At 49.4% G+C, this 23,448-nt stretch overlaps 3 protein-coding genes across 7 annotated transcripts in view; 1 reads left to right on the top strand and 2 right to left on the bottom strand.

The window, feature by feature from the left end:
• The first annotated feature begins 2,077 nt into the window (after positions 1-2,077).
• On the top strand, positions 2,078-2,573 carry SMIM22 (small integral membrane protein 22). The gene is made up of 3 exons (XM_087815661.1): positions 2,078-2,204; positions 2,292-2,371; positions 2,532-2,573. Exons 1-3 carry the CDS (start codon positions 2,084-2,086, stop codon positions 2,571-2,573), a joined length of 243 nt encoding a protein of 80 aa, XP_087671787.1. The 5' UTR covers positions 2,078-2,083.
• A 436-nt stretch (positions 2,574-3,009) lies between these two features.
• On the bottom strand, positions 3,010-9,489 carry ROGDI (rogdi atypical leucine zipper). The gene is made up of 11 exons (XM_016214455.2): positions 9,331-9,489; positions 9,180-9,251; positions 8,335-8,417; positions 8,116-8,170; positions 7,109-7,189; positions 6,019-6,114; positions 4,718-4,816; positions 4,266-4,379; positions 4,114-4,163; positions 3,901-4,027; positions 3,010-3,600 (listed from the first exon to the last, which is right to left on the bottom strand). Exons 1-11 carry the CDS (start codon positions 9,373-9,375, stop codon positions 3,559-3,561), a joined length of 864 nt encoding a protein of 287 aa, XP_016069941.1. The 5' UTR covers positions 9,376-9,489; the 3' UTR covers positions 3,010-3,558.
• Positions 9,490-9,955: 466 nt separating this feature from the next.
• The window catches only part of GLYR1 (glyoxylate reductase 1 homolog), a 37,359-nt gene continuing 23,866 nt past the window's right edge, over positions 9,956-23,448 (bottom strand). For 2 of the 5 annotated variants that reach the window (XM_016214485.2, XM_016214488.2), the window contains 6 exons: positions 18,903-19,013; positions 18,145-18,246; positions 17,007-17,169; positions 16,540-16,719; positions 16,102-16,226; positions 9,956-12,122 (listed from right to left, as the gene is read on the bottom strand). In XM_016214485.2, the coding sequence (XP_016069971.1) occupies positions 12,048-12,122; positions 16,102-16,226; positions 16,540-16,719; positions 17,007-17,169; positions 18,145-18,246; positions 18,903-19,013 (756 nt within the window). In that variant the 3' untranslated portion in view covers positions 9,956-12,047. The remainder of the gene's footprint in view (positions 12,123-16,101; positions 16,227-16,539; positions 16,720-17,006; positions 17,170-18,144; positions 18,247-18,902; positions 19,014-23,448) is intronic. The other 3 variants (XM_016214487.2, XM_087815660.1, XM_016214486.2) reach the window with 2 other exon arrangements.

Here is a 23,448-nt window from a genome sequence, read left to right as displayed (position 1 = left end):
TATGATAACACTATATGTAACTTTTTAAGAAACTGCCAGACTTGTTTTCCATAGTGGCTGTATCCTCCCTGTTTGTGCAAGAGAGTATTCCAGTCATTTCAAAACTACCCTTCCTCCTTCTGCAACAGGAATCTGAGATCTCAGAATGGGATGGAGGGAATAAAGGTAGGGTGTAAGATGGGGATCCCAGTAAAGGAAATCCCATAACATGACGGTCAAGGGCTCTGGGATCTGAAGGCCTGGGTCCCAATTCTGGCTTCTCTGCTCACCAGGCATGATTGGCTTAGAGTCATGGCCCCTAAAGATATTTCTATCCTAATCCCTGGAACCTGTGAATATGTCACCTAAAGTGGCAAAAGGATTCTTTGCAGATGTGACTAAGAATTTTGCTGGGGAGATTATCCTGGGGGCCAATGTAATCACAGGATTCTTTATAAGAGAAAATCAGGAAAGTAGAGTCAGAGAAGATGCGAGGATGGAAGCAGAAATTAAAGTGATGGGGCTGGGGCATGAACCAAAAAAATGTGTCCTATAGAAGCTGGAAAAGGCAAGGAAGAGTTTCTCCCTTAGAGCCTCCAGAAGGAACACAGCCCTGCCAACCCATTTAGACTCCAACTGCTAGAGCTGTGAGGTAATAAATTTGTATTGTTTTAAGCCACTATGTTTGTGGTATTATGTTACAGCAACAATAGGAAATGAATCCCTTAGATGTGTAACTTGAGCTGGTTGCTGAGCTTCTTGAGGTCTTGGTTTTCACATCTGTAAAATGGGAATAGCAATGGCCCTCACTGTAGGATTGCCATGAGGAATAAATTAAGTAATGTACATATAGCCTAACATTGGCTGATATGTTCTTCTCTGCTAGACCATGAGCACTACAAGAACAAAAAATTGTCTGCCTGGTTTACAGCTAACCTCAAGTGCCCAGTAGTGTCTGGCCCCCAGTAGGCCTGGGCACATCTGTGCTCTGCAAGAAGGCAGAAGTGAGAGCAGTCTCACTGGACAGGGTCAGGGATGGCAGGGTTAGGGGCCCCAAGCCCCAAGTTCTGGGGAAAGAGCTCATTTGAGATATAACCGTAGGGTTATTGTGAAGATTAAATAGAAAATAAGGATCCAAGATTTCTATATGTTGTGAGGCACATCCCAGCTGCTGAAGGAAGGGCGGTGGAATGGATACAATTTCTCCCTCTGTCCCTTCCCCTTTCTCCTCTTAAAATTTTTTTTATTTAATCCTTACCTGAGGATATGTTATTATTATTATTATTTTTTTTTAGAGAGAGGGAAACATTGATGTGAGAGAGAAACATTGATTGGTTGCCTCTTGTACATGCCCCAACTGCCGATTGAACCAGAACCTAGGTGTGTACCCTGACCGGGAATCAAACCTGCAACCTTTTGGTGCACAGGAGGATGCTCCAATAGCCACCCAGCCAGGGCTCCTTTCTCCTTCCCTGCTTCCATCCCTCCCTCCCTCTCTTCTTTTTCTTTGTCTTTCCTTAATTCATGAAGCCAACAGCAGCAGAGTGGTCACTGTCCCCGCCTGCTTGTATGGTCTACTGAGAAAAAGTGAAAAAGCCCTGGAATGAGGAGACTGATGGGCCTGTGTCCTCCTGGGACCAGCAGTACCAGCTGCTGTTGGAGGCAGGAAGCACATCTGTTGGGACACAGGCCACACCCCCCAGAGTTCTGACAGCCCCTGGGTGGCCCTGGGGAGAGTGGGGCCGGTTGCCAAGGCCTCAGGGGCAGTGGATCAGGAAGCAGGAAGTAGCCTAAGCTCCCAGGAGTTAGGACCTGCCTGGCTGGGGGAGCTCGGAGGCAGGTCAGGTCTGGGTGTGGGGCTGCTATGGGGGAGTGGGAGGGGGAAGGGGCTGGCCAGGGCAGGTTCAGGACCAAGAGAGGGGCTGAGCAAGGAGAGGAGTGGAGGAGAGGCTGGGGCAGGAACTGGGGCCCAGAGAGATGGTGTGAAAGGGGCAGGGGCGGGACTGTGGGAAGCCTGTATGTGGTCTGGCCTGAGGAGCCCAGGGCTCTAAGGGGCTCCCTCTCAGGGACTGGGGCAGGTGGCACCCAGGACCCTCTAGCTGAGATGGACAACCTGAAAGATCTGAACACCACAGCAGAGGAAGTGCTGGGGAAACTGAAGAGCCACCAATTGTTCCAGTGCAAGTGGGACATCGCTGCCTTCATTATCTTCCTCATCTTCCTGAGTGAGTACGGTCTCTGCCTCTGGCCCCTCCACCTCCCATACCAGGTGCTAGGTGAGGGCCATGACTGGACACCTGTCGCACCCCCAGGCACTGTGTTGTTCCTGCTGCTGCTTGTTTGGCTCCACTGCTGCTGCTGCCGCCACCCCTGCTCCTCTAGATCCCAGAAGGCGAGTGCCAAGCAGGTGAGTCCCATTGACCCCAGAAGGCCAGGCATTGCACCGGAGTGGAGGAGGGGTGGTGGAGAGGCTGCTGGGACTCCTCTAGATGGGGGCAAGCAGGCAACTAAGGCCTGAAGCCCACCAGGCTCCCTCTGTGCCTCTCTTACAGGAGAACTCTGTGGGAGTGAGTAACTTGACTCTGGAACCTTAATGAGGCGAATCCTTCAGCCCGTCTGCTCACATGTCCTGCTGGGCAACAGTAACAAGGCCTTGTTTGCCCAAAGCCTGAGTCTGAAGTGTGTTCCAACTTCCCATCAAGGGGTGGGCAATGCAGGTACTCACTGCTCCCTCTAGGTGCCCACCTGGTCCCTCACAGACTTCAGGCAGCATGACTGTCACCAGGAGACCTTAAGTAACTTGCTAGAGGTCATCCAGCAACTATCCATGGGAGGGGAAGCTAGGCTCAAACTCGGGGCCCAAACCCCCAGACAGAGCCCTTGTCACCATTCCACTCAGCCCCTCAGCAGCCAGAGGACTCTCTCAAAGGGGGCATGAATAGGCCAGGGGCTCAGTCACTGGGTACTCCACCTAGCTCCTGACAATCAGGGACCCCCAACTTGGTCCCCACTCAGACACAGACAGAGGGGTCCAGGCAAGTCAGATGATCTTTATTTCTTGGAGGCCCTGGTGGGGCTGCTGAGTAAACAGTCAAGGGCACCCCCAGCTCATGGTAGATGGGTTCTTTCTGCCCTTTCCTCCTCCTCCCCTCCCAACTCCCAACTCCCAACTCAGGGTCCCCACCCACTCTTCGCCTTCCAGTGGGTGGAGGAGTGTGGCTGCCCCTCACCTGGGGGCAGTTCAGCAGGCAGGCAGCAAAGCAGGGAGGGAGAGCCCTGGGCTGGGCTCCACCTTGAGTCCAAAGGGCAGGGCTTACAATGTGGGCCACCTCTTGACCCCACCTTCCTGACCCACCCCCATCCAAAACAAAAAGCAAGTCAGCCTCCCTTTATTCCAGAGGTTCCAGTGTTCACTCCCATCTGTGCAAATGTGACAGGCAGGGCAGTCAAGAAGGGAAGTAAATCACCCATAGTGCTGGCTCTGGCTCTGGCCTGCACTCCAAGGTGTGTGTGTGGTGGGGACAGGAATACCCTGGGTAGGAGCCACTTCTCAGGGGGACCGGCTCTTGGGTGCTCTGCTTAGAAAGGCCTGTAGCTCCAGTAGCTGGAGAACACGGAGATCTAGGGAGGGAAGGTGGGGGAGAGGGCATGGTGAGTGGTGGTGCTGGGGGGCCTGGCCCCTGTTGCACCCTGACTCAGGTGAGATTTCAAGGTTATCCAACGGCAATGTCAGGGAGAGGGTACTGCAGGCAGCACCATGGCTCATCAGTCTGGTATGTGTGGAGGGTACAAAAGACCTTAAGATTTGGGGGTGCTTTTAACAAGAGCCCTTGGAATCCCCCCCAAATGAAGGGGCTAAGCAGCTTGCTGCCTGTCTGAGACTGTGGCCCAGCCCAGCCCCGGTCACCTCCATGGTCCCACCTTATCCTTAAGCTGCTGGCAGAGCTGCAGGGAGACGGTGAAGAAGACGAGGGCATCATTGAGCCACGGGATCACGGACTCCACTTTGTGCACATGGCTCACCTCCAGACGTTGGGAGCCCCATTCACTGCGAGCAGAGGGTTGGGTCCCTGAGCCCCCAGGCCCTGAGGTGTAGCAGGAGCTCCCAGGCACACCTCCCAACAGTGTACTTACAACATGGCCCCAGGGCTGTGGAGCACAGAGCCTCCAGCTGGGCGGAAGTTCTAGGCAGAAAAGCACCAGACCCAGTCAGACCATTGGGGCTGCAGGGCATGGGCTGGTGGGGGCAGAGGTGGGGGGTGAGGGGTTGGTGGGATCCTGCTCACCTTGGTGGAATTGGGTTGTAGGGTGTGCAGCTGGTACACGGTGAGACAGAGCTTGTTGAGGTTGATGTAGACATTGACCAGCAGGTCGGAGGGCAGGGCGGGGGCAAACATACGCTGCGGGAGAAGGCAGGAAAGTGAGATGAGGGCAGGGTAGGTAGAGGCCCCCCAAAAACCACTTGGGGGAATCTCAGCCTTCATCCTATGGACTGGGGCATCCAGACTCTTCCCAGGTGCCCTGGGTAACTTCCTGCTCTGCTGCGCTTGGGAATCACTGACTCAGACCAGGGGTGATGTATCTGGGGGGACACAGGAGGGAAGCTGAGGACCCTATCCCAGAAAACTGTGCATAGACATAGATATAGAACTCCTACTGATGACAATTTGGGGCTTCTGACCCCTTGGCACCAGTATCGCTTTCCAGGGGACCCACTCTCCTGGTCCAAGGCACTGACCGTGAGGCCGCTGGCGGCGATCTCAGGCAGAGTGAGGGTGGCTGGGGTGGTGAGCCGGTTGCGAGCTCTGGTCAGTTGCAGCATCACAGCATCCATCAGCTGGAGGGAGGGGGCTGGTCACAGTTGCTGAGAGGGCAGCAGGGCCTGGCCCTGATCCTGTCCTCCCCCAACTCCAGTATCAGGGAGTAACAAAGTTATGGTGGCTCCAGCTCCTGCCCTGGTGGACCTGAACTCCCCTAAAGCGGGGGCTTGTTAAAAATGCAAGTAATTGGGGCCTGACTGGGGGAGGGTAGGATGTCTGTATTGTATACCATCCACCCAGGAGGTTCTATTGCATAGGATCCTGGGGACTGGTCCAATGGGGAATGAGATGCCAGGAGTTAGTCTCAGGGGCATGAGGGCTTTGAGGATGGCAATGAAAGAGCTTAGAAGGGGCCTAATCTAGCTAGGGTGGAAGGGGCAAGGGAGGGCTTCCTGGAGGAAGCAATGGGAGAGTTGAGTTGATGCCTTAAGTCAAGCACCAACCCCATTGTCACAGGTGAAGAAACTGAGGCTCTGAAGGGGTAAGGTCACATAGCTAGTGAACAGTAGAACCATCTAAACTCATCCCTTTCCTTTACCATAGAGCAAAGCCCTGGATTGGACTCCTCAGAGCCCCAGCTTCCACTCTTTCCAGGTGTTGCTGTGAGTGCTAGGATGCCCTGGCTCCCAGGAAAGGCAAAACTATTGGGAGGAGGCATGGAGGCTATAGCTTATACCTCCCCAAGGCAGTCAGTTCTAGGAGGGACCTTAGCTCATCTAGTTCAAGTTTCATATGAAGAATCAGAGATCCAGAGAGGGTAGGTGAATCACCTGAGGACACACAGCAAGTCCAGGGCATCCAGACTCAGTTCTCCACTCTATGCTTTGTGAATTGACTTTGTTAATTACAAGGGTTTTTTTCTACTGCTAGTACTACTACTAGCAGCTACTATTTACTGAGAACTTATTAGAGGCTGCTTTACCTGCATTATAACAATTGGCAGTCACCACATCTTGTCCCCCTTTTACAGGGGGATACTGAGGCACAGAGTGGCTAAGTAAATGACTTGAGGTTGCACAGCTTATAGTGGAGGCTCTGGGATCAGAACCCAGGTCTGATTCTGGAGCCTGGGCTGTGAGCCATTTGACTGTGGCCAGATGGACATATGTACACTGAGAGGTGAAGGGTTAACTGTCAGCTATACTTGAGGACATGGGGGCAGAGTTCTCCAGGGCAGGGTGTGGGAAACCTGGCTCCCCTGTCCCTGCAGACAGCTCACCTTCAGGACTTCTGCTCCTGTCCTGAACTGGTAGCTCTCGTCCCGGTTGTTGAGGAGGTAAATGGCTTGGCTCACGTGGTTCCTGGCATCCTGGATCTAAAAACAGTGCCCATGGAGTGGTCAGGGGGCTGGGCCCCACCAGGGAGAGGTGCCAGATTCAGAGCAGCCACAGTCCTGAGGCCACAGCCCATGGGCCTCCACTCTGTGGGGCTGTCATCCTTGGAGGGGGTGGGTGGGTGCTGCTTGTTTGACTCCTCCCCCATAACTGTTGGCTTCCTGCCCTGGCTGGGTGCTGGCACATGGCACAGACTGAGGCAGGCTTGGTCCCTGGTCTCAGGTAGCTCACTTTCTAAAGGAGGGCAGATGGTAACAGAGTAAAGGCACAAGAAACAGACTGCATGACTTACGCAAGGAAATAAAAAGGGTGACGGAGGAGGGCTGGGGAGCTTCTTTAGATGGGGTTAGGGAGGTGACTCTTGAGCTGACACTCATCACTACTGTGATGAGAAAAGATAGTGGAAAGTACTCCAGGCAGAGTGACAAACAAGAGCAAAGGCCTGGAGGTGGAGACTGCTGGTGGCCAGTTGTAGGGGAGTAGAGGCTGGGGCCCAGTGAAGTAGGAGTTGATAGGAGTATGGACTTTATTCGCAAGAGCCATGGGGCAGCCAAAAAATGTATATGCACAGCCCATGGACACAGACAATAATGTGGTGAAGCACTGGGGGCGGGGTAGAGGCAGGGTGGAAGGAGGCAAAGGTGGGGGAAATGGGGGACACCTGTAATAATAAAAAAAAAAAAGAGCCATGGGAAGACCCTGGAGGCTTTGGGCAGGGAAAGACTTGTTCAGGGGGTTTCCCTGTGGCTCTGGCTGAGGCCTGGGGACATACAGACAGGTTCTCCACCTCCCACAGGCTAGGCTCTGGAGCCCCAGGCCCCACCCAACCCAGCTTCCCTATTAGGAAACACCCTACAGGCTTGCTGTGGCAGCAGATCCTCAGTGTGCAGCCCCTGGAGGCCTTAGTACCACTGTGCAGGCCTGCCCCTGCCTACCCTTGTGGCCTGAGCCCTGGTTGGGGAAGGGCTTTGTTACCTGCTGCAGCTTCCACTGCTTGTCCTCCCGGAAGGCAAAATGCAGCAGTTGGTTGTTTCGGGGCATCTTCAGGTTCACGTCCTGATGGGTGAGAGTGGGATAAGTTGGGCAGAGGGATGCCCTTCTGCTTTTGGCCATTCTGAGCCTTTGAGCCAAGGGCAGAAACAGTGGTGGTTTAGGCCACTCCTGGGGGGCAGTGGGGGGAAGGACTACCAACACCTTGGCCATTTTGGAGGTAAACAGGGAGATTAGGAAACAGGAACTCAGGCCCAAGAGGAACCACAAAGAAATGAAAGGGAGCCCAGCTGGCGTGGCTCAGCGGTTGGGTGTCCCTTATGATCCAGGGGATTGAGGTTCGATTCCAGGGCACATGCCTGGGTTGTGGGCTTGATCCCCAGAGTGGGCCATGCGGGAGGCAGCCAACTGGTGATTCTCATTGGTGTTTCTATCTCTCTTTCCCTCTCCCTTCCTCTCTCTGAGATCAATAAAAATAATAATAATGAAAAAAGAAATGAAAGGGAAAAGAGGCTGAGAAAGGGGAAGGTGGCCTCAGCTGGGAGAAGGTGTGTGACTGTGGGCAGACAGAGATTTGCACGAACCAATGGACTGAACACCCACCCACGAAGGAAAGGGACCTTCTCCTACACCTTGGCACCTGGCACAGGGCCGGGTGCAGATGGAGCTCAGATGTTGACTGATTCCACTTTGATCTGGGGCCAGCCTAATCCTGCCAGTGCCTATATTTCACCAGGCCCAGACTCTGGGCTGGGTGATGGGCAAAGCACCCCCTTCCTGCACTTCTCACTGAAACCACACACTAATCTCATGAGAAGGCTGGGGTTGTTGTCATTTACAAACAAGGAAACTGAGGCCGAGAATGGTTAAGGATCTTGCCCAGAGTCACACAGCCAGCCAGTGGTAGAGCTGAGATAAACAGGAGCCCCCCATGCTCTTCCCCACTGGCTTCTCCAGTAACATGGAAAGGAGAGAGGGGGCCAGGGACTCACCGCTTGGCTCAGTGCGTCTCCTTGCAGAGTCAGCACGCCCTTCACCTGGTCTGTGCTGCAACACATGGAGGTGAGAGCAGAGCCTGCAGCTGACCCCTCCTACCACCCAGCCCTCCCAGTGGGCTGCTTCTGGCTGTCTGTCACAAGATGTTCTAACCCAGGTGTCCCCCCTCTCCTAAGGAGCCCATCCCAGGGGTTTCCCCGCAAGCCAGGGCTCACCCACTGCTGCCCAGAATGAAGTTCTCTTGCTTGGCAGGCCCCTCTGTGCCTGAGCCGGGCAAAGTGAAGCGAAGAGAGGCCTCCTGGGGGCAGAGGGGAGTGAGGCAAAGTTCACCCAATCCAGCCCAGTGGTCTTTCCACTCCCAGGTGGGCTAGGGGAGGAACAAGGTGGGCTGGCCTCACAGGAACACCCTACTCAAGCCTCCAGGGCACCTTCTGGATGCTCTGGCTCCTCCCCTAAGGCCTGAGTTTCAGGTCTTACCCGAGCCAGTACCTGCTCCTTCCACATTCCCTTGGGGCCTGTGCTCAACACGGGGATATAGAACAGGAATACTCTCCCATTGGTTAAGGTGCAGCGAGGAACAGGGTCAGGGAACCAAAGTAGTCATGGCAACCCGCACTGCTGGCCATACCAGGCAATGCCTGGACATTTGTGAGTTGACTGGCTTATCTTCACAACCCTTGAGACAGGTGCTGTTACCTCCCTTTTGCAAATGATGAAAGGGAGGCCAGAGAGATTGAGTACTTAGCTAATGTCACAGTGTTGGGGTCCTTGATCTCAGATTAAACGTCACTGCTTCAAAAAAGGCCTCCCCCGTCCGGACCCCAGCGCCCAACTCAGGCCCACAGCGCTCACGCAGCTGCTTGTGGAATCGGGTAATTATCTGCTGGCGCCCACGACTAGACCACAAGTCCACTGACGACAAAGCCCCGTCTGAACATCACGCGACGCGTACACAGCGCTAGGGAGGCAGGCACGGCCGGCTCGAGCGGGGAGCCGCGCCAGGGGAGACGGGGGAGGGTGGGCGCGCGCAAAGGCCCAGGGCAGCCCCGCGAGGCGTTACCTTTAGGATGTCCTGCAGCTGCCTCAGCACGGCGTGCACCTCGTCGTGCAGAAGCCAGCGGAATTCCTCCTCCTGGCAGGACAGGCCGCTGTCAGCCGCCGGGGCCCGCCGCCCCAACCCTGCCCCGCCCAACCCCCCCCGCGCGCCTCACCAGCACCGCTCGCTCCACCGCCGTCGGTGCCATCGCGGTCATCATCGCCGCGGTACGCTGTGCAGCTACCGTCTCCGGTCAGCGGTCCGCACCCGCCGCTCAGTCAGTACTCAAGGCCCGAGCCCATCCCCCGTCACCGATTGGCTGAGTGGTAGTCAGTCCTGCCCTGGAACCACCTCCCCACTCTCCCTATTGGCTGAGTGGATGCCCGCCCCTCCCCGCTCACGACGCTGCAGAATGGAACTAGGCTGGCTGCAGTAAGAACCCGCCCGCGCCGGCTCGCCCGGGACGCCGCCGGCGCCCGCTGCGGGCGCCGCATCCGAGGCTGCTCTCGGGCCGGAGCGCTGAGACCCTCGCCCCGCCTCTTCCGGGCTCTGACAGGGCGCCCTTACCCACTTGCGCTCTATTGGCCGGCAGAATGGCTTGCTCTCTCCGCGCACGGCGATTGGCCGACGGGGTAGCAGCTCCAGCTCGGGCTCGACAGCCGCCCCCAGTTCCGTAAGTTCAGAAAAAAGCCGGGGCGGAGGTCGCTGCGTCACTTATCCTCCGCCCCCCGTTTCCCTCCACCACTCCGCCGCCGGGCGGTCGGTGTTTAGGGGGCCACCTCCAAGGTAAGCAGTCACAGTTGTGTTACCAAGAAACGTTTTATTCTGCTTGCAGTAGCCTTTTGTTAATTGCACAAAATCATGTTTTGTTTTTGCCATTTAAACATTATCACACAATCCTATTCTGAAAGACATGTTCATTAAAAACAAAGCAAAAATAAAAATTCACAACCTTAATTACCAGATTTGTCATTTAAAAGGGGAAAAAAAAGGGGGGCGGAGGAGGGGCTTTCTTACAAGCTTTTCACAAGTGTCACATTTTCTCCTTAAAAGGGAAGGATTTCAAAACAAAGGTGAAATAGCTTAAACAGAAATATTCATAAAAGGGAACTTTACAGAATTGTCAACAATATTAAGACAACATTGACTAACCAGTTTCATTACAGCATCTTCCCCCACTCCCACCCCCACCCCCAGTGTCCAGCTAGGACTATAACAGGCTTTGTGTTCTGACAGAAAAGAATTCAAAGTCCCAGTGAAATCAACTGTGCCAAAAACCCACAGGCATCTTCCCTGCCCTCCCCACCCATGTCTTCCGAGATCCCATAACCTGGGTTCTGATCAGTGGAAAAGGGCCAAAGTTGTGAGGAGGGACCCACACCAGTGTGGCCACCTCATTTTTTATATATAATTATATATTCACTATAAATGCTGACCTGCAAAGTGTGACTTTGGAAAATCCAACCCATGCAGAGGAAAAGAACACTGACAACCTTCAGGTGACTTCTCCTTGTTCTTATACCACATTCCAATCCCCTCTGGTCCCCTATCCAAGGAGAAGTACAAGGTCCTCAAGGATGTCTTGGATCTACCTCTGAGGATCAGGAAGTTCAGGTTCAAGCCAGGCCCAGTTCTCCTTTTCTCTCCTGACAGACCCCAGGGCCCTGGAAGCACCAAAGACCAAGCTGCTGGCTGAAGTGAAGACACTCATTCCGTTTCAAGAGCTGAGCCTAAGAAATGGTCATCGTTGGTCAGGCTGGGTCTGGGCCAAAGGAACAGACAGGAAGAAATACTGTCTCCATGGAAGGAAAAGGGGGAAAGGAGGAGGGTGGAGAGAGGCAGGCATGCAGAGGACTTGTGCAGGGGCAGGCTGGAGAAGGTGGGATCACTGTGAGGGCGCCCAGGTCAGAGTGCCTCTTCAGGACCTAGCAAAGTCTGTGGCATAATGTTAACAGGAAGAAGCCCATCCCCCTCCCTCTTCACTCCTCACTGGTGGCCCTCAGGACCCCCTTCCCAAGGGCTGGAATGCAAATCTTACTAAAACAGCCTGTTGAGGAGTGAGATCCCCCTACACCAAAGCAAGGAAGTCTGATCCCAGCCCAGGGCTCCATGGTGACGGTGACTTCTAGGACGGGTGCTGAAGAGCAGCGAGGAGAGCAGGCTTCTGTGAGGCTCAGCCTACAGGCTGACTGACTGCTGCTCTCCCTGGAAAGCCAAAGCCCTGTCTTCACTTGACTTTGCCAATCTCTTCAGTTCACAAAGGCATTTCTGGAGAGTAGGTTAAACGTTGGTAGCTTAAACATGACAATCCTCATCAGCTGGTCACCTGAGGTTGGAGGGTCCACAGGATCCTCCATTTAGTCTGTGCTGGTTCATCTTGGCCCAGAACCTCTCTCTGCAAGGGATCCAGTCGGAAATGGGGATGTGACCACAGCCTCTTCGCTCTGGGGGAAGCAATGGGAAGGCTTCCAGGTCTCACTGCTGATTCTAGTTCCTCGACTGGAAGGGGTCTGAGATAGGACAAGCTTGGAAGAAGGTGGGGAAAAAGCAGGCAGCAGTTTCCGGGCAGCTTCTATCTTTGAATAAGAGCCAGTGTGAGTGTACGTTTGTTTGTTTGTTTGTGTGTGTGTGTGTGTGTGTGTGTGTGAACACACAGCCACCTGGTTTGGGGGCCAGTGCCCAGCTCAAGAGCTTTGCTACAGGCCAACCCTGCTACACCCCTCCCCCTCCAAGGACCTTCAGGGGAGGAGTAATGCTGTGTGCTGTGCTGATGGCAAGTCTCAAAGTCTGTATAAAAGGAGATGGAGACAGGTGGACTGGTCCAGAGTGAAATCCCAGGACCCCAACCCCATGTGAAGAGGGGGTCAGAGGGAAAATTGGAGTAGTGGGGGCTTAGTGTATGTAGGCCCGGTACACGGCAGACATGTCATTGTCAGACTGGTCCAGTGCCTTGGCTCTTTTGTACACCTGTAAAAAAATGAGACGGGCTCAGACTCTGATCACACAGCTGACTTAAACATATGGATCTGCTTCCTGGAGGTGGTTCTAGATGTAGTTAGGTAGGTAGGTTCTGAAGTCGAGGCTGTCTGAGTGTGACCCCTGGCTCCTCTGCTGACTGGCCTGACCTTGGACAAAGTGCCTCAGCACCGCTTTCTGATATCATGCAGAAGGTAACAGGGTTGGGGGGGGGGGTGTTAAATGGCGTGAAGGATGTATAACGTTCAGAGGGCCAGCACAGAGACAAAGCTCAGTGTTGTCAGCAATTATAACTATGTCTCTTCCTGCTGAAGATCCTCCACGGACTTCCCATGTTATTCTCGGGGCTACTGTCCTTGCCCTTTCCTCTGCATAGGACGCCCTTCCCTCAGCATGGCTGGCTCCTTCCCAAAGGCCTTCCCTGACCACCTCATCCTAAAGCAGCGGCTGCACCACTTTACCCTGATCACCTCTATCTCTGTTTTATTTTACTCATATTTTTGACCACCTGAAATTCTCATTTGTTTAAATGCATATATGCTTATTTTGTGCCTTCTTCCATTAAAATATACACCAAGCTCTTCCCAGAGCCTAGTATGGTGTTTGGCAATTAATAGCTGCCCTGGAGATACCAGATGAATATAAAGAAGTATGAAAAGAATTAAAAAGCCACTGTTCAACAAGGGTGGTACAGCATCCAGTCATGCCGAGGAAATGCAGTTGGACAAAAGCTTCCTCCCCTACATGGCTGGCTGCATTTAAAAAAAACCACACAGTCCAGTTGGAGCCACCATAATTGAGTATCCATTACAGCGCAGGTGAGGTTATCAACTCAGAATGAAAGCTAAATAAAGACCTTTTCAGATAAAACCACTTGTCGCCAGCAGACCTGCATTACAGGAAATGCTAAAGCAAGTTCTCCCAGCTGAAAGGAAATAACACCAGAGAGAAATTAAATTCTTCAGAAAGGAATGGAGAGCACTGGAAATCATAAATTAGAAAAATCAGAAAATTATTTTTCCTCTGAATTTCTTTAAAATACATATGACTACTTAAAGCAAAACATTTCAACATTGTCTGGTGGGTTTAAAACAAAGGCAGGCACCCAGGCCAGTGTGTCTAAGTGGTTGAGCATTGACCTAAGAACCAGAAGGTCATGGTTCGATTCATGGTCAGGGCTCAATCCCCAGTAGGGGAACATGCAGGAGGCAGGTGATTAATGACTCTCATCATTGATGTTTCTCTCTCTCTATTTCCCCCTTCCTCTCTCTGAAATCCATATATATAACACACAGGACATCTGTAACTTAAAGCAGAGGTTCTTGACCGGGGGGGGGGGGGGGGATTTTGTCCCTCAGAGAATATTGGTAATGTCTGGATATTTTCGATGGGGATGCTGATAGCATCTAGTGGGTAAAGGACAGGGATGCTATTAATATCCTGTAATGCACAGGAGAGTTCCCACAACAGAATATTAATAGTGCCCAGGTTGAGAAACCCTGCCTTAAAGAGTGAGGGACAGACAGAGGTATATGGACCTATTTTTTTGGTGAATATTAACTCTAAGTAGACCATGAAGGTAAATGCATATTGCAATCCCTAGAGCAAAGACAGAAGAAAAATAATGCATCATTAAAAAGCCAATTGATATCTAAAATGGAATTCTAAAAAAAATACTCAAATAACACAAAAGGAGGCAAGAAAGGTGCTGGCTAGTGTGGCTCAAAGGTTAGAGTGTTGGCCCGCGTGCCGAAGGGTGAATGGTTCCATTCCTGGTTCAGCGCACGTACCTGGGTTGCAGGTTTGATCCCCAGACCAGTCGGTGCGCACGAGGGAGGCAACCAATCTATGTGTCTCTCTCACATTGATGTTTCTCCCCACCCCCCCCAAAAAAAAGGCAAGAAAGGAGGAACAGACAAAAGCCAGAAGGGAGAAACAGCAATGAAATAATAAACTGGTAGCTCTGAATCTAACCACACAACAGACTTCAAGACAGACTAAATGTTAACGAACTAGTTAACTTTAAGATCCAATCAGTAGAGAGCCTCAAGTCATACTATCTAAACAAATGGCCAGAAAGTGCCACTCACACATTGAGAAATTAACAAAAATGTCTATTTCCAAGCTAATGAAGGAGAGTAGAGGCAAGTCAGAAATCATCAGGTCATAGAGAAGTGTTGCCAACACAAACCACACAGAACCCCTTCAGAAGTAACTAGTTAAAAACAAGCTCATCAACAAGTAAGTGATAAAATACACAAGGAATCTACTGCCCAGAGAGAACCCACAGGTGACACAAGTGGGAGCAACCTAAAAGAGCAAAATAAGTACTTTGAGATATTCAGGCAGGGAAGGGATAGAAGACAGAATTAGGGACAGAAGATTATAAACTATGAAAAGGCAGGTCTGGAAATAGCAATATGGTGTTTTTGGGGTTTTTTTCTGGAATAAACCACTTGAGACCTGTAAGTATTTAACTTGAATAAAAATGTGTATGAGCTTATATAACACTTGAAACTACAGCTCCTAAAATAAATGAATCTATGTGCTTTTTTCTTTTTTTAATCCTTACCTGAGGATACTTTTTCCATTGCTTTTTGGGGGGGTTGGGGGAGAAACATCGAAGTGAGAGAGACACATAGATTGGTTGCTTCCCGCACACACCCAGACCAGGGTTGGGGATCGAGCCTGCAACCAAGGTACACGCCCTTGCTGGAATCAAACCCAGGACCCCTCACTCTGGGTTGGGGGTGGGGAGGAGGAGGGAGGCGTGACGCTCTAACCACCGAGCAAAACCTGCTAGAGTGTGCTTTTATTGTAACTCTATGATAAAGACAAATATTGCTCAGCTTTTTTTGGTTTGTTTTTAAAGGGAAAGATGAGAGGAAGAGAAAGGGAGAGAGGGGGGAAGAGAGAGGGAGACATCGAGCCCCTACTGGGGATTGAGCCTGCCACCTTTTGGTGTATGGCACAATGCTCAGCTGTTTTTTGTTTTTGTTTTTTGTTTTTTTTTAAAATAAAGACTACATTTCTATCAGATTGAGATGATAAAGCTGAACTTCTAAAAATCTGTTTTCAGTAAGTGCATGTGTAGGTGCTTAATAAATGTCATTAAAAAATGTTAATGATTAAACACTACGATTAATAGGTAGATTGTCTACAAAAGATACAGTTTAAAAACACAGGTTGAAAGTAAATGGATGGAAAAGATATACCATGAAAACAGTAAGCACGAGAAGGCTTTAGTAGTGGTATTAAAATCAGACAATAGATTTCAAGACAAAGATCAAGAGAGACATTTTATAAGAACAAAAGGGCAAATCCATCAGGAAAACATGATACATAAGAGTTTCAAAGGCATTAGGCAAAATGGACAGAATTAAATAAACAGACAATCCCATGATCACAGTTGGGAGATTTTAATATCCCTCTCTCAGCGACTGTAAAAACCAGAGGAAAGGTCAGTAAAGATGATCTGAAAAACTACCAAACATCTTGACCTAATTGATATCTGCAGAACACAGCACCCAACAACTGCAGAACAAACAGTCTTCTTAAGTGCACATGGCACACCCAGCAAGACAGACCATCTGCTAGGCCACAAAACAAGTCCAAATAAATTTAATGAGTTAAGAGTCATACAGAGCATATTCTTTGGCCACAAAACAGATATATTAGAAATCAATAACCATTAGACATCTAGGAAAACTCTAAATATTTGATAAACTTTGAAATAATTCACAGGTCAAAGAAGAAATCACGAGAGACATAAGCACAGCTCAGAAGGAAGTGTCCAACTTTTAATGGTCCTGTTAGAAAAGGCAGGTCTAAAATCAATGACCTAACATTCCACCCTGAGAGATTAGACCAGAGAGCAAAGAAAAACCAAAGTAAGTAGAAGGGAGGAATAACAAGAAAAACAAAGGGAAGGCTGCTGGGACTTGTGCCACTGGCTCTTGCAGTTAGTTACCTCATTGGCTGCAGCTGCCATAGGAGTTGGATGGTTGACGGCATCACCCAGTGCAATGGCTAAGCGAAGATCCTTCTGAATGTATTTCAGGTAGAAATCAGGTTTAAAGTTTCCTTGCAGAATATCTGAGGAGAGAAAGCCACTTAGAAGAATTAGAAGGGGCCTAAATAAGAAACCACCTGCAGTACAATCAGGGCTCAACACTAACATTTCTCCCCACCCCACCCCAGACACCCAAGAAACAAATTCCCAGCCTGTACCCCCAAATCACATCTACCGTGTCTCTGGACCCTCTCTACCTGGGGGCACAGACTGACTGGAAAGGGTGCATCTTTCATACCCAATGAGCCCCTGAAGAAGAGACTGTTGTGACAGCTGCCTGACCCAGTTCCTCTAATAAAAAATAAATTCAAAGAAGAGAGGCCAAAGACAACTTACTTTGGCACTTCTGGTCCAGGAAGATGCTGGCCAATTGTCCTTGATTGAGGATGTCTAAGAATGTCTGCTGGGACTGGCCTGTCACTTGGGCCAGGGTCAGCCCCTCAGCAATGGTGGCCATGAAACTCCCCTGGACCATGTTCACAATCAGCATCATCTTGGCTGCATTGCCAACCTCACCTGCCCAGGGCAAAGAATCACGGTCACTTCCCAAGAAGCCTGCAGGCAGGGACTTTCTGCCCACCCTCATCCCCGCTCAGACCCACCTCTACACTCAGGGAAGGCCCCATTCACCTGCCCCGACACAACTGGCTCTGACCCCTCTGGCTCTTCGTCTTTCTAGGCACTGACTGTGCAAATCAAAGGAAACCTTCCCATGGGAGCCCCAGGCTGAGAGGCCATGCGGGATTAATGTCATCAGTGCAGTCTAAGAGGGATGTGGCCCGACAGGTGGGCAGATATGTTACCTAGAAAGAAGGAGGTCTTCCCCATTGCCTGGAAGCAGCTGCTGCAGTCCTCATATAAACCCCTGTCTCCGGCTGCTAAGATCACCAACATCCCATCATTAGACAGCTGCTGGTTCCCTGAGACCGGGGCTTCCAGAAAGCGGCCTCCCCTGGACACAATCACCTGGAAAGGAAAGTCACAGCTTCTGGAGGACTTGCCTCTCCCAACGGTCTTGGGCAGGGAGCAAAGAGGAACCTCGGGTGGGAGTACTTGGCCCTCCACAAAGAGGCCCCAAAGCTGACATGTGTACAAAGGTGCTGGACTAATGCTGTGGGAGGGTCAGCCACTATCCTCCAACAGATGCCTGACTCACATGTAGTAAACAGAGAGAGGCTGGGCTCTCCTCATAAGCTCCCATTTACTCTGAATTTCTTATAAAAACCAAAGATTATAACCAAACATGACTGTGCTAAATGCTTGGCTGACCACACCTCCTATGGACACCGCCCTTCCCTGACTTCAGCCACTCTCAGAACATACATAGGCTCAGCCGGCATGGCTCAGTGGTGGAATATCAACCTATGACCCAGGAGATCACGGTTCGATTCCCGGTCAGGGCACATGCCTGGGTTGCAGGCTCAGTCCCCAGTGGGGGCATGCAGGAGGCAGCCAATCAATGACTCTCATCATTGATGTTTCTCTCTCTCTCTCCCCCTCTTCCTTTCTCTCTCTGAAATCAATAAAGACATATTTAAAAACAAAAGCAAAATATACTCATGGGCCAGAAGTTACCACCCCTTCACTTGGATTCAGCAGCTCAGGAAGGAGGAATACTCTGCTAGTGTCAACTGTAGATAGATGCTTAAACCAAACAGGCTGTGCTGGCAGCCTGGATTGCTTCTCACTGTGAGGCTGGCAGCTATAGGATCTGATGCCCAACCCGGCTGGGCACCACCTCTCCTCTCATGGCCACTCAGACTAGCTGTGACTTTGAATGTAGAGAATGAAGACAGGCTAGTCCCAGGGCTGCTGGCCTTGCCTCTCCTCTCCGGCTTTGGCTCTAAAGTAACCAAGCTGCCCACACTTCGGCATGGTCAGCCTGGGTCTTGGGATCCAACCAAAAGGATGCTGGAGGGCCAGCCTGAACAAGGCTGCTACCTGGGCCAGCTCGGTGACTGTGTCAGCATCCACTGTTGACATGTCCACGTAGCACTTCCCGGGGCGGATTCCTTGCAGCACACCACTGGGGCCCAGCACCAGCTGTGGGGACACAAGGGAGAAGCAATAGCCCAGGCCCCCAGCTAGACACCCAGGAGCCCCTTTAGACCTAAAGTAAAAATCCATTTGCTTTTCTGGTTCATTTCCTGATTAGGAACTAATAAATATTAAGGCTGAAAAGAGAAGAGCAAGTAAATAAGCAAAGGAAAGAAAAGTATTTCTAGTATATTACCATTTATCTTTAAAAATAGTATGTTTCTTTCTAATAAAAACTTCCCATTTAAAAGATGGACCCTCAGTGCTTAAGTTTTGGGGCTCCTTTGATTTGGATTAGACTAGTCACCAGTTTAACAAGAAGACTACTGCACTTGAACTTTTCAAACATACAAATACAGCCATAGCTAAACATAGGAACTTGGCACATGGACCAAAAGCACACACAGCCCCAAAGCTTCCAGCTCAATAAGAATACATCACAGACCTCAGGGATCCTAATCATTTTCATTCTTTGTTCTGAATGAAAGGAAGTCTGTATTCAATTTATGCAAACACCCTTCACAAGGGGAGATGGCCCCCAGATGGGAAATTCAACCCCCCACATGCAGACACTCACTCCGTGTGCAGGGGAGAAGGGGAGGAGGCCAGCCAGCTTTCCTGGCCACAATCTGAGACGCTGAGGGGAGGGAGGGGATCCTTACATCCTTGGCCGCCTTTGGATCCGACACACAGGCAAAGGTGATGTCACAAGTTGAAACAACTTCAGCGGGGGTTCTTCCTAGGCGGGCCCCCTCCTGGATGAACAAATCACACTGCAAAAGTCACAGATCCTACCGTGAGCTGCAGGCAGTGCACAACAAACACGACAGCGAGGCCAGAGACACGGTGCCCAGTCCTCCTGTCTGGCCTCCTAAGGCAGGAGACCAAGGCTGAGGCTGGGAGCCCAGGATACCAGAGCTGGCAGTCTGACTTCTTCAGGGAAGAGGATGGGGCTTCTTAAGGACTGTCTTGTGTTTTTGCATATCTGGTGCCTAGACTGATGTTTTGTGCTTACTGTGAAGTAGAACAAGTGTCTGCTGAAGAATTCCTGTTTGAAGACAGGATGTGAACAGCACCTTTTTTGCAGCCATGTGTGGCTATCTTGGCTGTGGCAAAACCATGTAGTGCCCTGAGTTATAGGCACTGTGCTAGGGAAGCAGGGCTGAGGCTGGGAGGCTGCCATCCCTTACTGCGATGTTTCTGGGGGTCTAAAAACACTAATTTTCTTTTCTGAGCATTAAAATCACCCAGAACATCTCATGACAATACACATCATTAATATTTTAATGTATTACCTTTTCCCAAAGGCATTAAAAAAATTAGAATAATCTGAACCTACCATTTTGTATTTTGTATCTAACTTTTAATATTTTGTAAGACTTACATTTATCCATATTGTAGTGTCTCATAATTATCACTTATGATGGATGGCTGCAAAATATTCCAACAAGAGACATATCTGGATTTACCTAATGGCTCCCCTACAGATATCTGGACTGCTTTTAATTATAAATTACTCAAACAAATATCTTTATGTATAATACTTCCCCTCTATGTTTTCAACTTAGGTCTCTAAGAATAAAACAGACTCCAAATGGTTTTCATGATCTTAATAAATGCAGATAAATGGTTTTCCAACGGGGCTGAGTCAATATATAATGATTACCAGGAAGGTCTCAAATGACCAGCACCAAGTACAAGTACATCATTTAAAAACAATCATCCATAAATACACTAAAATTTTATCCTACTTGATTTAACTAGCTAAACATAGCAACTTTCTGTGTGATATATTTTGATTACTCCGTATTACTAAACCTTTTAAATACTTTTTTGTTTCCTCTTTTGAGAGCTACTTTTTATCTTAAGAGTTATCACACTATGTGTTTCATGAAATCAACATGCTACCCTTTTCTATCATATTTACTATTAGCACTTTTAGTTGGTGTACCTTTTTTTATTTTTTAAATCCTCACCCAAGGATATTTTTTCCATTGCTTTTCAGAGAGTGGAATGGGGGGAGAGAGAGACACAGAGGGAGAGAGAGGAAGAGGGAGAGAGAGAAACATTGATGTGAGAAAGACACATTGACTGAATACCTCTTGCATGCGCCCTGACTGGGGACTGAACCTGCAACCACGGTACATGCCCTTAGATGGAATTGAACCTGGGAACTTGCACTGAGGGTCCAACCATTGAGCCAAACTGCTAGAGCGTACCTTTCAATTTTGTTTATTTTTTGTTGTGTGGAGTATTATTAAGAACTGTTCATCTTGCCCTAGCCAGTTTTGCTTAGTGGTTAGAGCATCGGCCCTAGGACTGAGGGGTCTCGGGTTTGACTCCTGGTCAAGGGCACATACCTCAGTTGCAGGCTTGGTCAGGGTACGTGCAGGAGGCAACCACTTGATGCGTCTCTCTCACATCGATGTTTCTCTCTCAGTCCCTCCCTCTCCCTTCCACTCTCTCTAAAAAGAAAAAAGAAAAAAAATCAATGGAAAAAATATCCTTGAGTGAGGATTAACAAAAAAACAATACAAACAAAAAAACCCGTTCATCTTTTGTATGGTGCCACGTGGGTACTAGAAATATTGGGGGAAACACTTCGTAAAATATATGATTGTCTAACCACTATGCTGTATACCTGAAACTAATACAAAAATATTGAATGTAAACTGTAATTGAGAAAAAGAAAATTTTTTTATCTTCTTCTTTAGTGAGTTAGATTGCATCTAGGCTTAGAAAGACCTATGCCAATACTTAGTTTTCTTTTTTTAAAATATGTTTTTACTGGTTTTAGAGAGAGAGGAAGGGAGAGAGAGAGAGAAACATGGACAAGAAATATTGATTGGCTGCCTCCTGCACACACCTTACTAGGGATTGAGCCCACAACCAGGCATGTGCTCTGACCGGGACCTGAACCTGCCACCTTTTGGTGTTAGGGATGATGATCCAACCCATGGAGCCACATTTGCCAGAGCTATTTAATTTCATTTTCTTCTGGTTTTTCATTTGGAAAAAAAAAGTTAATAACCTATCTGGAATATATTTTATTATGCTGTAGAAAGTGAGATTAGTATTTCCTCAAATTTCTAACCAGTCATTCTGAACATAACTTACTGCCCAATCCTCCTTCTATATCACTGACTCACAGAGCCACCTCTGAGGAATTGCCAGGCTTTCTGGGCTACCTGACGGGTCCGTGTCTACTATATATAGCACACACGCATTTTGGCCTCTTAGTATGTGGATTTATATTATTATGTTTTCACCTCTGCTTGGGAGAAGGCCTCATTACTCTCCCTTTCTGAAAATTTAAAAATGTTTTCATCTTTTCCCAGAAGAACCACAGAATCATTTTTACTAAGATTCTTTTATAAAAATTCCATAGGAATTGTCCTAAGGATTAAATGGCTTTTTAAAGATGACATTTACTACATAATTTGTGCCAGGCACTGTGCTGAGTACTTAACATCATCTCACTTAACCTTCACACCCCCATAAAGGAGGGGCTTTTGCTGTCATCATTTTACAGGCCTAGGTAGGTAAACTAACTCACTGAAGAGGGCAAGCAGCAGAGTGAGACTTGGATTTAGGTCTGCCCCATTCCAAACCCAAGTTCTACCTTGCTTTGCTCCACTGCCTTCCCGTAAATTAATCTGGAAAGAGTGACCTTGTTTATATTATTTCAGCATTCTAATCAAGAAAACAGGAAAACCAAAGGCACTTCTATCAAAAGGGAATATACTTATAAGCACACCCTCTGCTTCTCCTGACATTCTGCCACTGTGCACCTCTAGATATCCTGGTTACCCTAGCCTTGAATCACGAACTATCCTGCTGAGGAGGCCTCCGAGATCTCACTCCTCCTGACTTAGGTCCCCACAGTGCCCAGCACCTAAAGCAACCCCTTAGCACGGCCTTCAGTGTCCTCTTCCCCAAGCCCCCTTTAACTCTTCAACCAATTCTTTGTTATTCCTGAAAAGGATTTTATTTTAGCAAAGTGAATTTTTACTTTGCCTAGAACATTTTTGTTAATTCAAATCCATCAGCCCTGCCAACTCCTTCAGCAATCACACTTCATTTCAGCTCTCACCTCTGCACATAAGGAGACGTGCACCCAGTCATTTCACAAATACATACTCAGCCACACCTTGTTCCTCAAGTAGCTGGTCCTCTCTCACTTCTTTTGTTCCTGGCAAGTACAGTGTCTAATTTTCTGGTACTCAGACCATAGCTCTTTTTCACTTTTTCTTGGATGACAACTTGATGGAAACCAGGGCCTCTCCCCATTACAAAAGGTGCACATTAACAGCTGTGGAATTCCAAGGCAGGCGCGCACAGACCCCTTGAAGCTGTGGGCTGCCACCTTAGGTTAAGAACTTCTAAATCTGTTCTGTCCAATATGGCAGCCACTAGCCAAAGGGGACTATTTAAATTTAAGTGAAATAAAATTAAACACTCAATTCTTCAGTCATACTAGCCTTGATTCAAGTGTTCAAGAGCCATATGTGACTGGTGGGTACCACACCAGATAGTGCAGATACAGAACATTATCACTGCAGGATGCTGAACCGCACAGCTTTATTAACACGATCCAAACGACTGAATGCAGCAGAGCCACCGAGGAGGATGCAGATCTATATGCATTCCTGATCAATGAATTCAAAACAGACACAATGGTATTTCCACGGGCATGGAAAAAAGGATGCAAAAACGTAACATGAGCTGGCTCAGGTAACAGCAGGGAGGGAGGAATTTTCACGGTTCTTTTTTAAAAAAATGTTTTTATTGATTTAGAGAGTGGAACAGAGGGAGAGAAACATTGATGTGAGAGAGATACACATCGACTGGTTGCCTACCACATGCCCCCCACTGGGGCTGGGGATAGAGCCTGCAACTGAGGTACATGCCCTTGGCTGGAACTGAACCCAGGACCCTTCAGTCTGCAGGCTGACGCTCTAACCGCTGAGCCAAACCGGCTAGGGCTCACTTTGTTTTTATTTTTTTGTTGATCCTCACCCAAGGATATTTTTCCATTGCTTTTTAGAGAGTGTGAAGGGGGGGAGGGAAGGAGGGAGAGAGAAAAAGAGAGAGAAACATCAATGTGCGAGAAAGACACTGACTGGTTGCCTCGCACACGCACCCCAACCGGGGCCAGGGATTTAACCTGCAACCTAGGCGTGTGCCCCTGACCGGGAATTGAACCTG

The sequence above is a fragment of the Miniopterus natalensis genome, chromosome 3, assembly GCF_054644295.1.
Source record: "Miniopterus natalensis isolate mMinNat1 chromosome 3, mMinNat1.hap1, whole genome shotgun sequence".
Taxonomy (NCBI): domain Eukaryota; kingdom Metazoa; phylum Chordata; class Mammalia; order Chiroptera; family Miniopteridae; genus Miniopterus; species Miniopterus natalensis.
Note: the sequence above shows the minus strand (reverse complement) of the source record. Positions and strands in the feature narration are given on the sequence as shown.